This window comes from Danio aesculapii, chromosome 1 (assembly GCF_903798145.1).
Source record: "Danio aesculapii chromosome 1, fDanAes4.1, whole genome shotgun sequence".
Lineage (NCBI taxonomy): Eukaryota > Metazoa > Chordata > Actinopteri > Cypriniformes > Danionidae > Danio > Danio aesculapii.
The window spans coordinates 2,572,097-2,587,937 of record NC_079435.1 but is presented as its reverse complement, the minus strand read 5'-3'; the positions used below and the strand labels follow the sequence as shown (position 1 = coordinate 2,587,937).

The 15,841-nt window shown below is 39.9% G+C and overlaps 1 protein-coding gene across 1 annotated transcript; it reads right to left on the bottom strand.

Moving 5' to 3' along the window:
- Positions 1–431: 431 nt before the first annotated feature.
- LOC130220879 (B-cell receptor CD22-like) lies at positions 432–14,799 on the bottom strand. The gene is made up of 7 exons (XM_056453170.1): positions 14,739–14,799; positions 14,292–14,639; positions 13,948–14,193; positions 12,647–12,898; positions 1,123–1,377; positions 786–1,040; positions 432–706 (listed from the first exon to the last, which is right to left on the bottom strand). Exons 1-7 carry the CDS (start codon positions 14,797–14,799, stop codon positions 432–434), a joined length of 1,692 nt encoding a protein of 563 aa, XP_056309145.1.
- Between the last annotated feature and the right edge of the window lie 1,042 nt (positions 14,800–15,841).

Genomic DNA, 15,841 nt, shown 5'->3' with positions numbered 1-15,841 from the left:
AGTCCACCAATCACTCCAGCGGCTGCAAACACAAACATTCTTCCTACAACAAAACAAGTGAAAGATGTTTTTATCATCATCTAAAATGACAGAACCAAAGCAAGAATGCATCTCAATCAGTTAATTAAGGCAGTGCTTAGACATTAAGCATTTTAAGATGGTCCTAACCATTAGCGAAGGCTAAATTTCAAATTTAGAAAGCGTTTCTATTTCAGGCATTTGTTGATGTTCTCACAAAACAATCAGAGCTAAAACCGTGCCGTTTGAATTACTAAATCCAGGACAATAATTATTTTATTGTAATTAGTTATTGTAAATTCCCCTCCAACCCCATAATGTCTATAAGCACCTTTACAGCAAGTACTGAACCTTGCAAACCCAAAATGACAATAAGTAGTATTTATAGAGTTCACCAGTAGCTGAAACACTCATCACATTACCAATTGATGATACACACCTCTAACAGTGACAGTGACAGCGTCTGATCTCTGAGCTCCATGTGGATTGTGAGCCTCACAGTAGAAGCGTCCACTCTGTACTGCACTGAAACTCTGTCCAGATCCAACAGCTGAGCTTTGATTCTCCTTAAACCAGCTGAAGTTCAGAGCAGGAGGGTTTGAGTCACTGATGCACATCAGACTCACAGAATCTCCCTCCATTATTACAGCAGATCCACTTATAGACACTGAGGTGCTCTTGGGGGCGTCTGAAAAAGAAGAAAAAAGAAACCAATATAATTAATACCATCTTTGTAACTGCGAATAGCTGAACCCTTATAAACTCACACTGGACATCTAAAGTCACAGGATCAGAGTATTTCCCTCCATGGTCATTTCTGGCTTTACACTTGTATTCTCCACTGTCATCAGAGCTGATCTTGGAGATGTTGAAGATTCTTCCAGACCTTACAGATGTTTCTCCATTAAACCAGTTGATTTCTGCAGGAGGGTTTGAATCACTGCTGCAGCTCAAAGTCACTGAATCTCCAGACATTATTACAGCAGATCCACTGATGGACACTGAGACGCTCTTTGGAGGATCTAAAAATGAAAATCCACAATAGATGTTAGAAAACAGTGAATTTGTAAAGTTGTAACAATGTGTAGATGATCATAAACTCACACTGGACATCTAAAGTCACAGGATCAGAGTTTTTCTCTCCATGTTCATTTTTGGCTCTACACTTGTATTCTCCACTGTCATCAGAGCTGATCTTTGAGATGTTGAATGTTCGTCCAAATCGAATATGTTGTGTTCCTTTAAACCAGTTGATTTCAGCAGGAGGGTTTGAGTCACTGCTGCAGCTCAGAGTCACTGAATCTCCAGACATTATTACAGCAGATCTATTGATGACTATAAAAGTCTCCCTTGGAGGATCTAGAAGTCCAGTTGAATACAAACCATATTAACGGAAATAATTTACATTCTAGCCAATTTGGTCTTTCAATCTTCAACACAATCTAAATTCTCAGATTCTGTACTCACAGGTGACATTGAGATAGACCTCAGGTGATCTAAGTGTGTGTCCATGTACACCACATCTATATCTGCCTGCATCTTCTCTTCTGACTGGCTTGAGGATGAGTTTGTTTCCAATAATTCCTTTAGTCAGTGTGTGTGAGTTTCTGTACCAGATGAATGTTGGTGTGTCAGTCAGTTTACAGCTGCTTTTACATGTCAGACGGACTGAATCTCCCTCTGTCACTCTCTCAGGAGACTCCAGCTGAAGATCTGAACACAACACACACATTATATCTAGTGCTGCTCTCATACACTGATTATTATTCTACATAATGCACACAAGAAGAGAAAAAACCTTAGGAAAGTCACCTGTGACAGAGAGACGCACTCCTGGAGTGCCAACCCATCTTCCTCCTGTTACATTAGTAATGAATCTGAAATAATACTCATATTCATCTTTCTTTGTCACATTACTCAGTCTGACAGTACAGTTCTGCTGTTTATCTTCCACATACTGAAGCCTCTGACTGTATTCAGGGTCCACAGACAGATCTGCAAGCTCATCTCCATGTTCTATAAGGTTTTTGTTCCACAACACTTTCATGACCTGATGATCAGTAGGGTATGTATAAGTGCAGCTGATTTTCACTGATGAGTCTTTTAGTGCACAGATATATGAGGGACTGTAATGCACAGCCCATTGGCCTTCACTGAAAACATCTGAAATTAAATTGTTGAATTCAATTTAGTTGTGTCTGTAATGCTGGAGGATGCTGAAAAAGCACAATTAGTTCAGACCTACCCGGAATCACAAAGATGAGGAAGATCAGAGGAAGAGGAGGAGCCATTCTGAATGGCATCAACATAGCAACTCCTACAACACAACTGATGAGATGAACAGCCACTTATTATTATTATTATATCTCAACCTCGGGAAATGTGAAACTCATTAAATTAATCAAGAACATTCATTCATTTTCCTTCAGCTTAGTCTCTATTTCAGAGGTCACCACTGTAGAATGAACCAATAACTATTCCAGCATATGTTTTACACAGCGGATGCCCTTCCAGCTGCAACCCAGTACTGGGAAACACACATACACTACAGCCAGTTTAGTTCATAAATTCCCCTATAGCGCATGCGTTTGGACTGTGGGGGAAGAAACCCACGCCAACACGGGGAGAACATGCAAACTCCACACAGAAACGCCAACTGACCCAACAATTAATAATTTCTCAACATAAAATATAACAACGTTCCCATTGTAAGTATAAAAATCACACGTTTTTTAATGTTGTTAGATATAATCACATGCTTCACTGTAGTTTTCAATCAGTTGAATGGTTAGAATGTGCCAGTTGCAGAAATATTGTGCTGACAATGATTTAATTATATGATTTATAGGATTCTACCAAACAAACTGCTTAGACCAATGATTAAAGACAATGGGGCCCTATCATACACCCGGCGCAGTAAGGCATGAGATGTGTTTGCCATGACGTGTTGCTATTTTCAGACCAGCTCAAGCTTAATTTTCCCGTTTTGCATCACGTTGTTTAAATAGCAAATCCGTTTGCGCCACTTTGTGGAGTATGGGTGTTTCGCTCTAGAAAAGAGGTGTGTTAAGGCTCATTGTTGGCGCATTGCTATTTTGAGGAACAGGTCTAAAGCAGGTCTAAAGTCCAACACAGAGCGCGTTAGTTGCGTGCCTAAACACGTATACATTGCTTAAAACGCGCAGGATCTACAGAAGTACACAAATATCTTTACAGATGAAAAAGATTTGCAGAATTACAGCCTCCATGCCTTCTTCATCTCGGGGGGCTTTTTTCAGTTTATTTACAACAATTTGCTTTTGTATAATGTTATTATTATTCATTCATTCATTTATTTTCGGCTTAGTCCCTTTATTAATCCGCGGTCGCCACAGCGGAATGAACCGCCAACTTATCCAGCAAGTTTTTACGCAGCGGATGCCCTTCCAGCCGCAACCCATCACTGGGAAAGTTATTATTATTATTAGCAGTATTATTTATTATATGTATATTTATATTTGTTTTATTAAAAAACAAGCTTGGATTTGTCCACCTTTCAGGTTTTGGACCATAAGGGGCACAGCATGTGTGTTACATAACTCAGTTGTCTGACCACACTTCGTTATTATTGTTAATTTATTCATTTGCTGAAAATTAGAACTGAATTTAGAAATAGTTTTGAAACAAATCTTTGAGCTTAACAAACGAAATTAATTATGTATAGGCTAATGGATGTCTGTGCGTACAACATGTTTCCTTATCCACGAAAGAGAGAAAGTGAAAGTAAAGGCCGATTGGAGGAGGCTCATTCGTTATCCTCGCACTGCAGATGCTCTGTTTAACTGTTTTCTCTCTAGTGAAGCGTTCAGTTTTTCCACTTACAAAGTCCGTCATGTAAATAGCAAATGCACCATGGCATGATGCAACTGACTCTCTAAGAGAATGAGAGATGAGACTCTGATTGGTTTATTCTCAAAACACACCTATAACTCATTAAGAGAATACGCTCAACCCTGTTAGACCATGCGCCGCAGCGCAATGCAGATTCTTCCATCCTTAAAATGGCAAAAGTGGATTCAGACATGCCCATGATGCTTTTGCACCCTGCGTATTAGACTTCGTGCCTAGACAGCCTGATCTCACGAGAAAACGTAGGTATTTTACGTTTTGTCAGTTTAGTGGCTAATTCGTACAAATTCATACGAGTTCAGTCGTACGAAATTGTACGATTTTAAAAAGGAGGCGTGGCACCTAACCCCACCCCTAAACCAAACTGTCATTGGGGGATGAGCAAATCGTACTAAATGGTACGAATGAGATCGTATGAATTCGTACAAATTAGCCACTAAATCAAAAAGTTATGAATTGCCGTGAGATTTTGTTAGCCTAGATCGTAAAAATAGAGCCCAGTGCATCGTCATCTGTTTGTATGCCTGTATAAAAACTTGCCTCGAAGGACTGCCACATGAGCAACCAGAATGGAACCTCTTGTGTCTCTTCTGTATTGTTCCCTTGCTGCAGGAACATTAAAATCTCAGAAAATGAATCTTGGAATAATTTTTGATCCTGACAAATGTCTAAAATAAATCCTATGATTCTCAGGTAAAATATGACCTGGAATTATTTTTTTTCCGGAGATTCACATAACATACAAGTCAAATTTAGTTAAACCTAAAATAAACGATGCATCTAAGGCTGCGTTCACACTATGAGGCTTTGTGCTCAAATCAGATTTTTTCTCAGATCTGATTTTTTTGCATATCATGATCCTAAACTGACCCGCATACGCAGAAATACAATTACGGAGAGCACAAAATGTCTAATGATGCACACAAAGTGTATACTGTATGAAGTAAGCACGCAGTCAGATCATGCTTATATAATTACTAACCTTTTCACAGACAACCGTGGTGTATTTCATCAACTGTAAAGGGTTGTTCTGCTACTACTGTGTATTTCGGCATTTGAAATCTAAAATAAGTCCCTTGTGACTGAAAACACTGATCATTTGTGATTTATGACAAGCGTGGCATGCGTCTTTCTGACCACTGGTGTACGGTCATCAGGGGTTAATAAGCAGCTGCAGACTAAACTGAAGGCAGAGTTGGTTTATCTTTAGTTATTTAATTTTACTTCATTGTAAACAGGAGACACGTGCACAAGGGGGGTTTGGGTGCTCGATCACCTGCCCTTTTTTCTCTATGTGAGAAAGTTCCCCCTCCTTTGCACATAGATTCCTGATACGCAACACCCACGATGTTCTTCAGCTTCGCGATCAACCCGTGCCTCAATGGTTAACCATATTGGTTAACAAGCACCAGTTTTGCCTTCAAAATCTTTCTCAAAATGAACAACCGACTATCTGAGGTAAAGTAATCGTCCTGTGTGCCATTCTACTATGCTGCTGAGGAGTAGATGATGTCTGCAGCACAGAATGATGACGCATGTTCCTCGAAGATTAAGTCACATGAATGACTGCAGTGGCATTGCAGAACATCAGATCTGTGTCTGATTTAAGACTACATATGAAAGTGGCACAGATCTGAAAAGATCAGATTCCATGTGGTTTGGGCTGTTCACACTGTCATGAGTCACATGAGGGGGAAAAATCAAATTGGGGCCACATTTGCCTGCAGTGTGAACGTAGCCTAAGTCAATGGAGTCAACAAATAAAGTCACGTCGCTGTACTGTAGTCAGACACAGTCTCAAAACTTCCAGATTTTTCTGTTTTAAACATATATGATAATTCATTCATTTTCTTTTCAGCTTAGTCCCTTTATTAATCAGGGGTCGCCACAGCGGAATGAACCGCCAACTTATCCAGCATATGTTTTATACTGCGGATGCCCTTCCAGCTGCAACCCATCACCAGGAAACACGCATACACTTCCACTCACCCACATACACTATGAACAATTTAACCTACCCAGTTCCCCTATAGCGCATGTGTTTGGACTTTGGGGGAAACCGGAGCACACCCACGCCAACATGGTGAGAACATGTAAACTCCACACAGAAATGCCAACTGGCCCAGCTGGGGCTCAAACCAGCGACCGTCTTGCTGTGAGGCGAGAGTGCTACCCACTGCGCCACCGTGCTGCCCCTCATGTATATGATATTAATGAGTAATAATAAAAGACTTTTAAAGACATCATTCTTGACATTTAAGGTACATCATAGCAAAGCAACCAAAAGATAAAACAGTAAATAAAAAGCGACAATAAATTACAATACAAATTAAGATCAAATGATGAAGACATTTAACAAATCAAAGATAATAAAGAACGTTAACAACTACAAACTTACCTTACCGTTTATCAGCCGTGTGAACAGAGGTGTACAGCCATGAGACACTTTCTCTTGAACAACTCTATCTTCCTTTTTTCTTGATATAAGTATGTCTTACACTCACCACATGAAGAAAACATCTGATCAGAAACAGCCCAGGCAAATCAAGAAGCATCCCGCAGTGCCTGAGTTAGTCAAACAGAGAAAGAAAGAGGAAGTGAAAGCAGATGCTACACACACAGCCTTTACCACATATTCAAAGCATTTCTGATCTTCAGATGCATTTTATTTCTATTTAGACATGATTGTTTAGAAAGTGGACAGATGCAGCCAAAACCATTTAAAAATATTAATAATGTATTGGATTTGAGATTTTAGACCTAAGGTAATACCTAAACTCTTGGTTTCTCTTCCTCTTTTGTGTGTTTATAAGAGGCCTGCGAACTGCATTAAACCTTTATGCAAATTCCGAACAGACAGCTAAATCCTCCACAGCACAGACACTAGCTGGGTTTCCATCATCCTTCATTAATGCACATTTTAAAGTACGGCTTGAGAAAATATTGATAGAAATGCCAAATTCTGAATACATTCATTAATTTTTCTTCGGTTTAGCTTTATTCATCAGGGGTCACCACAGCGGAATGAACCGCCAACTTATCCAGCATATGTTTTACACAGCGGATGCCCTTACACAGAACTGAGAAACACCCATACACTCTTACATTCACACACATAAACACTACAGCCAATTTAGTTCATCAACTCCCCTATCGTGCATGTGTTTGGACTGTGAGGGAAACCGGAGCACCCGGAGAAAACCCACGCCAGTATGGGGAGAACATGCAAACTCCACACAGAAACACCAACTGACCAAGCCGAGACTTTAACCAGCGATCTTCCTGCTGTGAGGCGACAGTGCTCTCTCTATCTCTCTCTCTCTCTCTCTCTCTCTCTTTCTCTATATATAAATATATAGAGGGAAGATGTTATATCTCTTCCTGTCCTCTGGGGGAGCTGTGCATTGTGTTAGGGAGATGGGCTGTTGTTTGGCCTCAGTTGTGTTTCCTTGTGGGAAAGGTAAGGAGGGTTGTTTCTTGCTCTTCACAGAATCTAGAATTTTGTCAATAATATTGGCCATCCATGTTATTTTTAAGAGATATGTTATGGTTAGGGCATTAACCAATGTGTAGATGTGCTTATTTTAGACAGATATGTATATGGATTATAGTTTTGATATTTTGGTTGTTTCCATGTGGCAGAGCATATTGTTTAGGGTTTAATTGTGCATTGTGCATCCTTGTGGGAAAGTTGCAGTGCCATTTCTCCTGTCAGAGTCACAAAATTAAGAGAGGAGTCTATTAAAAGGAAAGCTGCTGTATTTGGCTCAACCACAGTCTTGTTTATCTTATCATACATACACACAACACAGAGACATTTTGGGGAAGCACACCAATGTAGAGGGTTACATACAAACATACATACACACACATATACATACATTTTCAAAAAGTTTGTATATGGAGAATTATAAAGTAACATACAGTTTTCTCACCAGTGAATGACTCATGAGGTAATGTTGCCTGGGGTCATTTCAGTTCTCATTTGGGACTTCGGGAGGTGTGGCTATGGATCGTAATTTGCATCAAGGAGGGACATGCATATCGATTGCTACCAAGTAAAGTTAGCATTTGGCCAGATCTTCTACTGCACCTTAAAGAGCTATAGTAAATGCTTTGACACAATCTACACTGATGCTTTATAGAAATAAAGACAGAAAAATTATAAAATGAAAAGAAAAAAATTCTATATAATAGACATCTAAACATACCTTGGCCAAAACAAGACTAAGGTCCAATCCCAATTATACCCCTTCCCCCTCGTTTTGTGCGTTCACGTGAAGGGGTAGGGGTGTCCCAATTCTCTTTAGCTTGAAGGCGTAGAGCTAAGGGGAAGGGATAGATACCCCTTTAAATGAAGATTTTTCAGAACCACACTCGAAACCAAGGGGTAAGAAAATTTCCCAGAATACACCAGCCACAATGACAGGATAGCTGCACCCGGAAGTAAGGAGATCCACAAATTTGTATTTTTTTTGTCATTATTACAAGTTCTTACAACAAACAAGCACATGTTTTAATTAATTCATAACCACGTTCCTCTTTTACAGTCATGCTTTAAAAAACGCTAAAATAAAAACCGCTAAATTTGCAATCCCTAATCATAACTCCTGTATAGCAGTCCCACAACATTCTGACACTCGATGACACTCGAATACCCTGTCAGAAAAGTCTAGTGGCTGTAAATGAGCTGTTTACAGTGTCTGCTATAATGTTAGTGTTGTTTGTGTGTTTACATGATGAATATGGCCACTGTGTAAATACACAGTATAGTTATGATCTTATTGCCACATTAGATCGTCATGATAACATAATATATGCCTTCAGTGATTTCCTGAAGATAAAAACCAAAAAACAACACAACTGGAATTACTACAGCAGTCGCGATCGTCTGATCTCATATGAAGCAAGAGATCGTGATGGCATATGATGATGTGTGCAGGTGCTGTAGTGCTGTCCCAATTCTTAGGGGTAAATTTTGAAGCTCTTCCCCTTCACCCTCGGTTTTAAGGGCCAAGGGAAGGGGTACAAAAATAGAATTGGCTTTGGACCTAAATCTGGGCTGTCAGTGAAAATCTAACAGACATCTAAAATAGCCAAAAAGTAGACTAGTCATCAAATATATAACATATTAATGACAGCCCAAACTTACACTGTAAAACCCAAAGAGTGAAGGCAACTCAAACCGTTTGAGGAAACCAATTGCAACAAACCATCTAAGTTCTAAAACTAATCCAAATGAGTACAGTGAACTTAATCTATTTGAGTAAACGAAGCAATTTGAGCACTGTAAAACCCAATGAACCCTCAAACTAACGGAGTACTGTAAAACCCAATAGGTTAAGGCAGGGGTCACCAATCTCGGTCCTGGAGGGCCGGTGTCCCTGCAGGGTTTAGCTCCAACTTGCCTCAACACACCTGGCTGGGTGTTTCAAGTATACCTAGTAAGACCTTGTTTAGCTCATTCAGGAGTGTTTGATTAGGGTTGGAGCTAAAATCTGCAGGACACCGGCCCTCCAGGAACAAGTTTGGTGACCCCTGGGCTAAGGCAACTCAAACCGTTTGAGGAAACCGGTTGCTACAAACCACTTGAGTTAAAAAGCTAATCTATATGAGTACTGTAAACTTACTCTATTTAAGTTGAAGTAATGAGGTATTTAATTAACTCATTACCTTCAACACTGACTTCAAAACTCTTTTAAAATGAGTAGAATTAACTTTCAGCCAATTTTAGGTCAACTACACTCATTTCATTTGATAAAGTTGACTGTTGGGTTTTACAGTATCGCCTTATTTCAGCTATGTTTAGATGTCTAATAGACGTTTATAAGGTTTCTTTTAGAGAAAGATGATTGATTTTCATTATCAATAAAGAAATTCAAACATATAGCCAAAGTAGAAGGTAAGTAACTTTATTTACATGTTTTTAGAACAAAATCAAGATTAATAATGTAATTATTTAAGTAATAAAACAAAGCATTTCTCTCTCAGTCTTTTAATGTAATGCTGTTTAATATTTGATATGCCAGCCTGATCTCACGAGAAAACGTAAGTATTTTACGTTTTGACTGTTTTGTGGCTAATTCGTACGAGTTCGTACGAGTTCAGTCGTACGAAATTGTACGATTTTAAAAAGGAGGCGTGGCACCTAACCCCACCCCTAAACCCAACCGTCATTGGCGGATGAGCAAATCGTACTAAATTGTACGAATTAGATCGTACGAATTCGTACGAATTAGCCACTACATCAAAAAGTTACGAATTGCCGTGAGATTGTGTTGGATATGCTATTATTCATGTGTTAATTGACCCAAAAATGTTAAATTATACAAGTAGAGCCATTCTTTTCTTGCTTTCCACAGGAAACATTGAAACTTGCGGTCAAAAACGTGAAAAAATAAAGGTATTATTTTGAGGAAATTAAAGACAGTCACATTTTAGTGAGTTAGAGACACATGTCTGCTTATTTTGATTAACATTTAGCTTCCATTCTTCTATAAATTTGACACAGTGACATTAATAAAGGCTGTGAATGGTCACACTTTATTTTGATGATCCGGTTGTTGAGTTACATCGCATCTACATGCCAACTAATTCTCATTAGATTATAAGTAGACTGTTAGGTTGGGGTTATTTTAAGTTGACATGTACTTGCAAAGTTTCTTATAGTCAGTTAAATGTCGGTCGAAGGAGCAGTATCAGCAGATATTAAGCTGGCAGTCTACTAATACTCAAATGGACCATCAAAATAAAGTGTTACCCTGTGAACTGTTCGCTGTGTGTCCAAAAGACTACATCATCCTCTTGTTTTTCTGAATGAAAAAAAAAGTTTATATGATTAATCACATTTGTAACTAAAATACCAAGGACATTAGATTTTAGGCTATTAGTTTTTGACTTACTGGAAGGTTTTCATACACAGAAGAGTCTAATTCAGGTTTACAGTGGTCAGAGGTAACTTGAAGAGCCTTGATGAAGAGACAAAGAGACAAATTCTTAAAATTTGGACACCAAACATGTGATATTTAAAACTAGCATTGCGGAGCATATCCTTTATTTTCTCTAAAGTGAAAAGAGTTTCATTATTTATAGAAAAGCATCAGCTAAAAGCCTTACCGTTGCATTCTCATATACAGGCTGATTAAAATCAACATCACAAGCTCTACGCCTGTCATCCTGAAGTCTGGAATGATTCAGCTTTACCACGAGACAGAAACAAGAGAGAAAAACAGGACAGAGAGAAAATAGTCTTTATCCAACCCATAAACATTCTGAATCCCATTCTGATGAGTAATTTCCAGACCTGAGACTGTTTGCCATTTCTCTGAGTCTTCCTCCTGATTCCCCTTTAAAGAGAATGATTTCACATATTAACAACCAATCAGAACCTCGATGTTTACTACACATTCATCATTTAACCATTGAGATTGGCCACTGCTATTTTAATGTATTCTTGTTTGTAATACAGGATTTACTCTATCATCATGTGAATTTCACACTTTCTCATTGTGGATATAGAAGATGGAAATTGGAAATTAGAAACATCCACTGTGATAAAATGCATAGCTTCACACACATCTTACCAAATTATCACCACTGTGATGAAAACCGCTGCTCCACAAACCACTCCAATCGCTATGTAGAATAGCACCGGGTGTCCTAAAAGAGAGGCAAATTAGCAAGCCATAAAAGATTCAAGTTAATCCCTCTAGCTCTGTCATGACATCTCTCAGGACGCACTCACACTATGCAATCCGAACCGTGCCCAGGTGTGTTTCCCGATACGTTTGAGAAGTGTGAGTGCTCTGAATCAGGCTCAGGCGTGGTTCACTTGGCCGGCCCTGGCCCGGTCGGAAGTGGTGTGCCAGAGCGCGGTTCACTTGCAGTGTGAATGCAAAGCGCTCCTGAGCCCGAAACTGAAGACACGATGTTACTTTTAGGGGAGTGTTTCTTATATATTTATTAATCTTTCTTAATTTTCAATGAACGCAAGACTGTTGTAGTTTATTAAAGACGCAAACCCTTCACTGCACGCCAGCTGCACCTTCAGCAAACCTCCTCACACCTGCAGCATGAGGACTTTTATGATCATTTATGAGCGTCCAGTGTTGCCAGATGTAGCTGACTGATTCCAGCCCAAAAACTATCCAAAACCCGCTGAAAACCAAAAAGCACCACCCAACAATTCGTAGATCTGTGGGGATGGGTGTCTCGTTGGGAGATCCCAACTTTTGTAAGCGTTTGTATGTGAAGAACAGGGCTATGGCATCTCTTTGGAAGATTATAACAGGTTTGTGAAGAACGTTGCCGTTGCAAAACCGCCCAAATTTTTTACCCGCAAAAACAAATTCAAAACCACCCACACTGGCAACATTGGTGGATCTGTTCAGCAAAGAATTTCAATTTACCTGTTTCAGTGACAGTGACGGCGTCTGATCTCTGAGCTCCATGTGGATTGCGAGCCTCACAGTAGAAGCGTCCACTCTGTACTGCACTGAAACTCTGTCCAGATCCAACAGCTGAGCTTTGATTCTCCTCAAACCAGCTGAAGTTCAGAGCAGGAGGGTTTGAGTCACTGATGCACATCAGACTTGCTGAATCAAACCAAAGCAGACCAGAATCAATGACGGACACTGAGACATTCTTGGGAGGATCTGGAAAGGACAAAAATGACCATTCATTATAGAGATTTAAAAAACAATACAATAATTTTAACCACAAAAAATGATCATACACTCACACTGGACATCTAAAGTCACAGGATCAGAGTATTTCTCTCCATGTTCATTGATGCCTCTACACTTGTATTTTTCACTGTCATCAGAGCTGATCTTTGAGATGCTGAAGATTTGTCCAGATCCTACAATATTTCCTTCTTTAAACCAGCTGATTTGTGCAGGAGGGTTTGAGTCACTGCTGCAGCTCAGAGTCACTGAATCTCCCTCCATTACAGCAGATCCACCGACGGACACTGAGACGCTCTTTGGTGGGTCTGAAATGGTCATAATTAAAAGTTTAGAGCTCGGCAACATTTAGAGCTCTAATTCAGATTACACCATTTGTATTGTTGTGAATTTTTTTTATGTCACTTCATTAGATTAGGTGTCTCAGGTACAAAATATGGCAGACTACATCTTGCTTCATGACCAATCATTGCGTGATGTCTACGATGCACATTCTGTTGTCAAAAATATGCTCAAATTATAAATGTCTTTGTATTTGGATAATCTCAGTACTCACTCACCAGGCTCCAGAATGATACTGATCAGCATTTATCTTTTTATTTTAGTAGTGGTAGTTCTGTGATAATACGTCATATAAGCATACTGTTGTCAAAACTCCACAAAGGTATCTTATGTTTGGAAGCAGTCCTCTCTTATTGGTCTTGCCATTTTAAAAGCTGCGTACTGAAGAGATTCTGTACTCATACTGGCCAATTGATTACCAATGTGATGAAAAACGTTATGGACGATGAGGTGAAAATGTTCAATAATTACGCTATAATTATGGCACAGTGGTTAGCACTGTTGTCTTACAGCAAGAAGGTCGCTGGTTTGAGTTCCGGCTGGGCCAGTTGGCAATTCTGTGTGGAGGTTGCATGTTCTCTTCATGTTGGTGTGGGTTTCCACCGGGTGCTCCGGTTTCCCCCACAGTCCAAAGACAAGCGCAATAGGTGAAACTAAATTGGCCTTAGTGAATGGGTGTATGGGTGTTTCCCAGTACTAGGTTGCAGCTGGAAGGGCATCCTCTGCACAAAACATGCTGGAATAGTTGGCGGTTCTTTCCGCTTTGGCGACCAATGAAGAATAAAGGGACTAAGCCGAAGGAAAATGAATGAATGAATTATGAGTTACTGTGATGATGACATGGTATGATGACATAACTATAGTAGACAAAGTTCTCATGCACTTTGACACAGTACATGAGAAGAAACTATTGAATTTTGCATCCCGATGCCTATTTGTTACTTACAAATTCTCACAACAAAAAAATCATGTAATTTGAAAGGGGCTTTAGAAGAACTTACAAATCTGCACTCACACATGACATTGAGATAGACCTCAGGTGATGTGAGTGTGTGTCCATGTACAGCACATCTATATCTGCCTAAATCTTCTCTTCTGACTGGATCGAGGATGAGTTTGTTTCCAATAGTTCCTTCAGTCAGTAGCTGTGAGTTTCTGTACCAGATGAATGTTGGTGTGTCAGTCAGTTTACAGCTGCTTTTACATGTCAGACGGACTGAATCTCCCTCTGTCACTCTCTCAGGAGACTCCAGCTGAAGATCTGAACACAACACACACATTATATCTAGTGCTGCTCTCATACACTGATTATTATTCTACATAATGACCACAAGAAGAGAGAAACCTCAGGAAAGTCACCTGTGACATTAAAAGTCACTCCTAAAACATCAATCCATTTGCCACCTGGTTGGTTAGTAGTGATTCTGCAAAAATATTGGTGTTCGTCCTTCTTTGTCACTTGACTCAATCTGATGGTGTAGTACCTCTGTTTATCTCCCAGATACTGAAGCCTCTGACTGTATTCAGGGTCCTCGGACAGATCTGGATGATCCTCCTTTTCTTTTCTGTCTTTTTCTTTTGTCCAGAAAACATTCTTGATCTGATGTCCAGTAGGGTATGTATAGTTACAGCTCATTATCACTGTTGAGTTCTTTAGTGCACAGTGTGGCGCACTATAACTCACACCCCAATCACCACAAGAAATCCCTGAAACCCAAATGTTTTTGTGCAAAATTTCTGAGTTCATGTTAAAGAAAAGATAATACAAAAGTTTACAAATGTGTCACTGAAACAGTAACGACTCACTGTGAATCATAAGCAGAATGAGGAGAGGAAGAGGAGGAGCCATTCTGACTGACATCATCATAGAAACACCTACAACACAAGCATTGTGGTTTATTGCAGCATTCATGACTCTATAATATAATATAATATAATATAATATAATATAATATAATATTTTTGTATTTTTTTGTGTCTTTTGAAAATGTTGCAGGGCAAAAAATCAGCAAATTCGCTACAAATTGCAAAGAAAAACTATTAAAGACTCAACAAAAATGTTGTTTATGCAAGAAAAGCCAACGTTTTTGGCCATGCACACACCCATGACAAAATGAACCACAATTTCTGTTAGAAATAGTGAGTAGTGCTAGCTACAGGAAAAGGGAAAGGCAAGAGTTGTATCACATGTGCAGATGCTCACAAACAAAATAACCAAATGAAAGAGTCCATCAGGGAGGTACAGCAAAGGCAAACAAAAGAGGAGGAATGGTGGACCGGCTACATGGAGAAGAACAGAACAGGAGCAGTGATGCTGCATAGCCAGGGTGGGGGCGGCAAGTTATGTGGCCAGGGCAGGTGCATAGAGTTGGCAGAACAAGAAACCAGTATGAATCCGGTGGGACAGGAGATCAGGCAGGAGCAAAAATGGGGCTGACTCTGGAGGGCGGTTATGGAATGGCTCTGGAGGGGAGTCATGTGGACTGGCACTGGCTCTGAAACTGGTTATGGCATGGAGTCATGAACTGGACTGGCTCTGGATCTGAAGTGGAGTCATGGACTGGAACTGGATCTGGAATGGAGTCATAGACTGGCACTGATTCTGGTACTGGCTCTGAAGTGGAGTCATGGACTGACACTTATTCTGAATCTGGAGTGGAGTAAGGGACTGGCTCTAGAACTGGCTCTGGAGTGGAGTCATGGACTGGCTCAGGAACTGCATCTGAAGTGGACTCAGGGAATGGCTCTGTAACTGGCTCTGGAGTGGAGTTACTGACTTGCACTGGCTCTGAAGTGGAGTCATGGACTGGACTGGCTCTGTATTTGAAGTGGAGTCATGGACTGGCTCAGGAACTGCATCTGAAGTGGACTCAGGGACTGGCTCTGTAACTGGCACTGGAGTGGAGTTA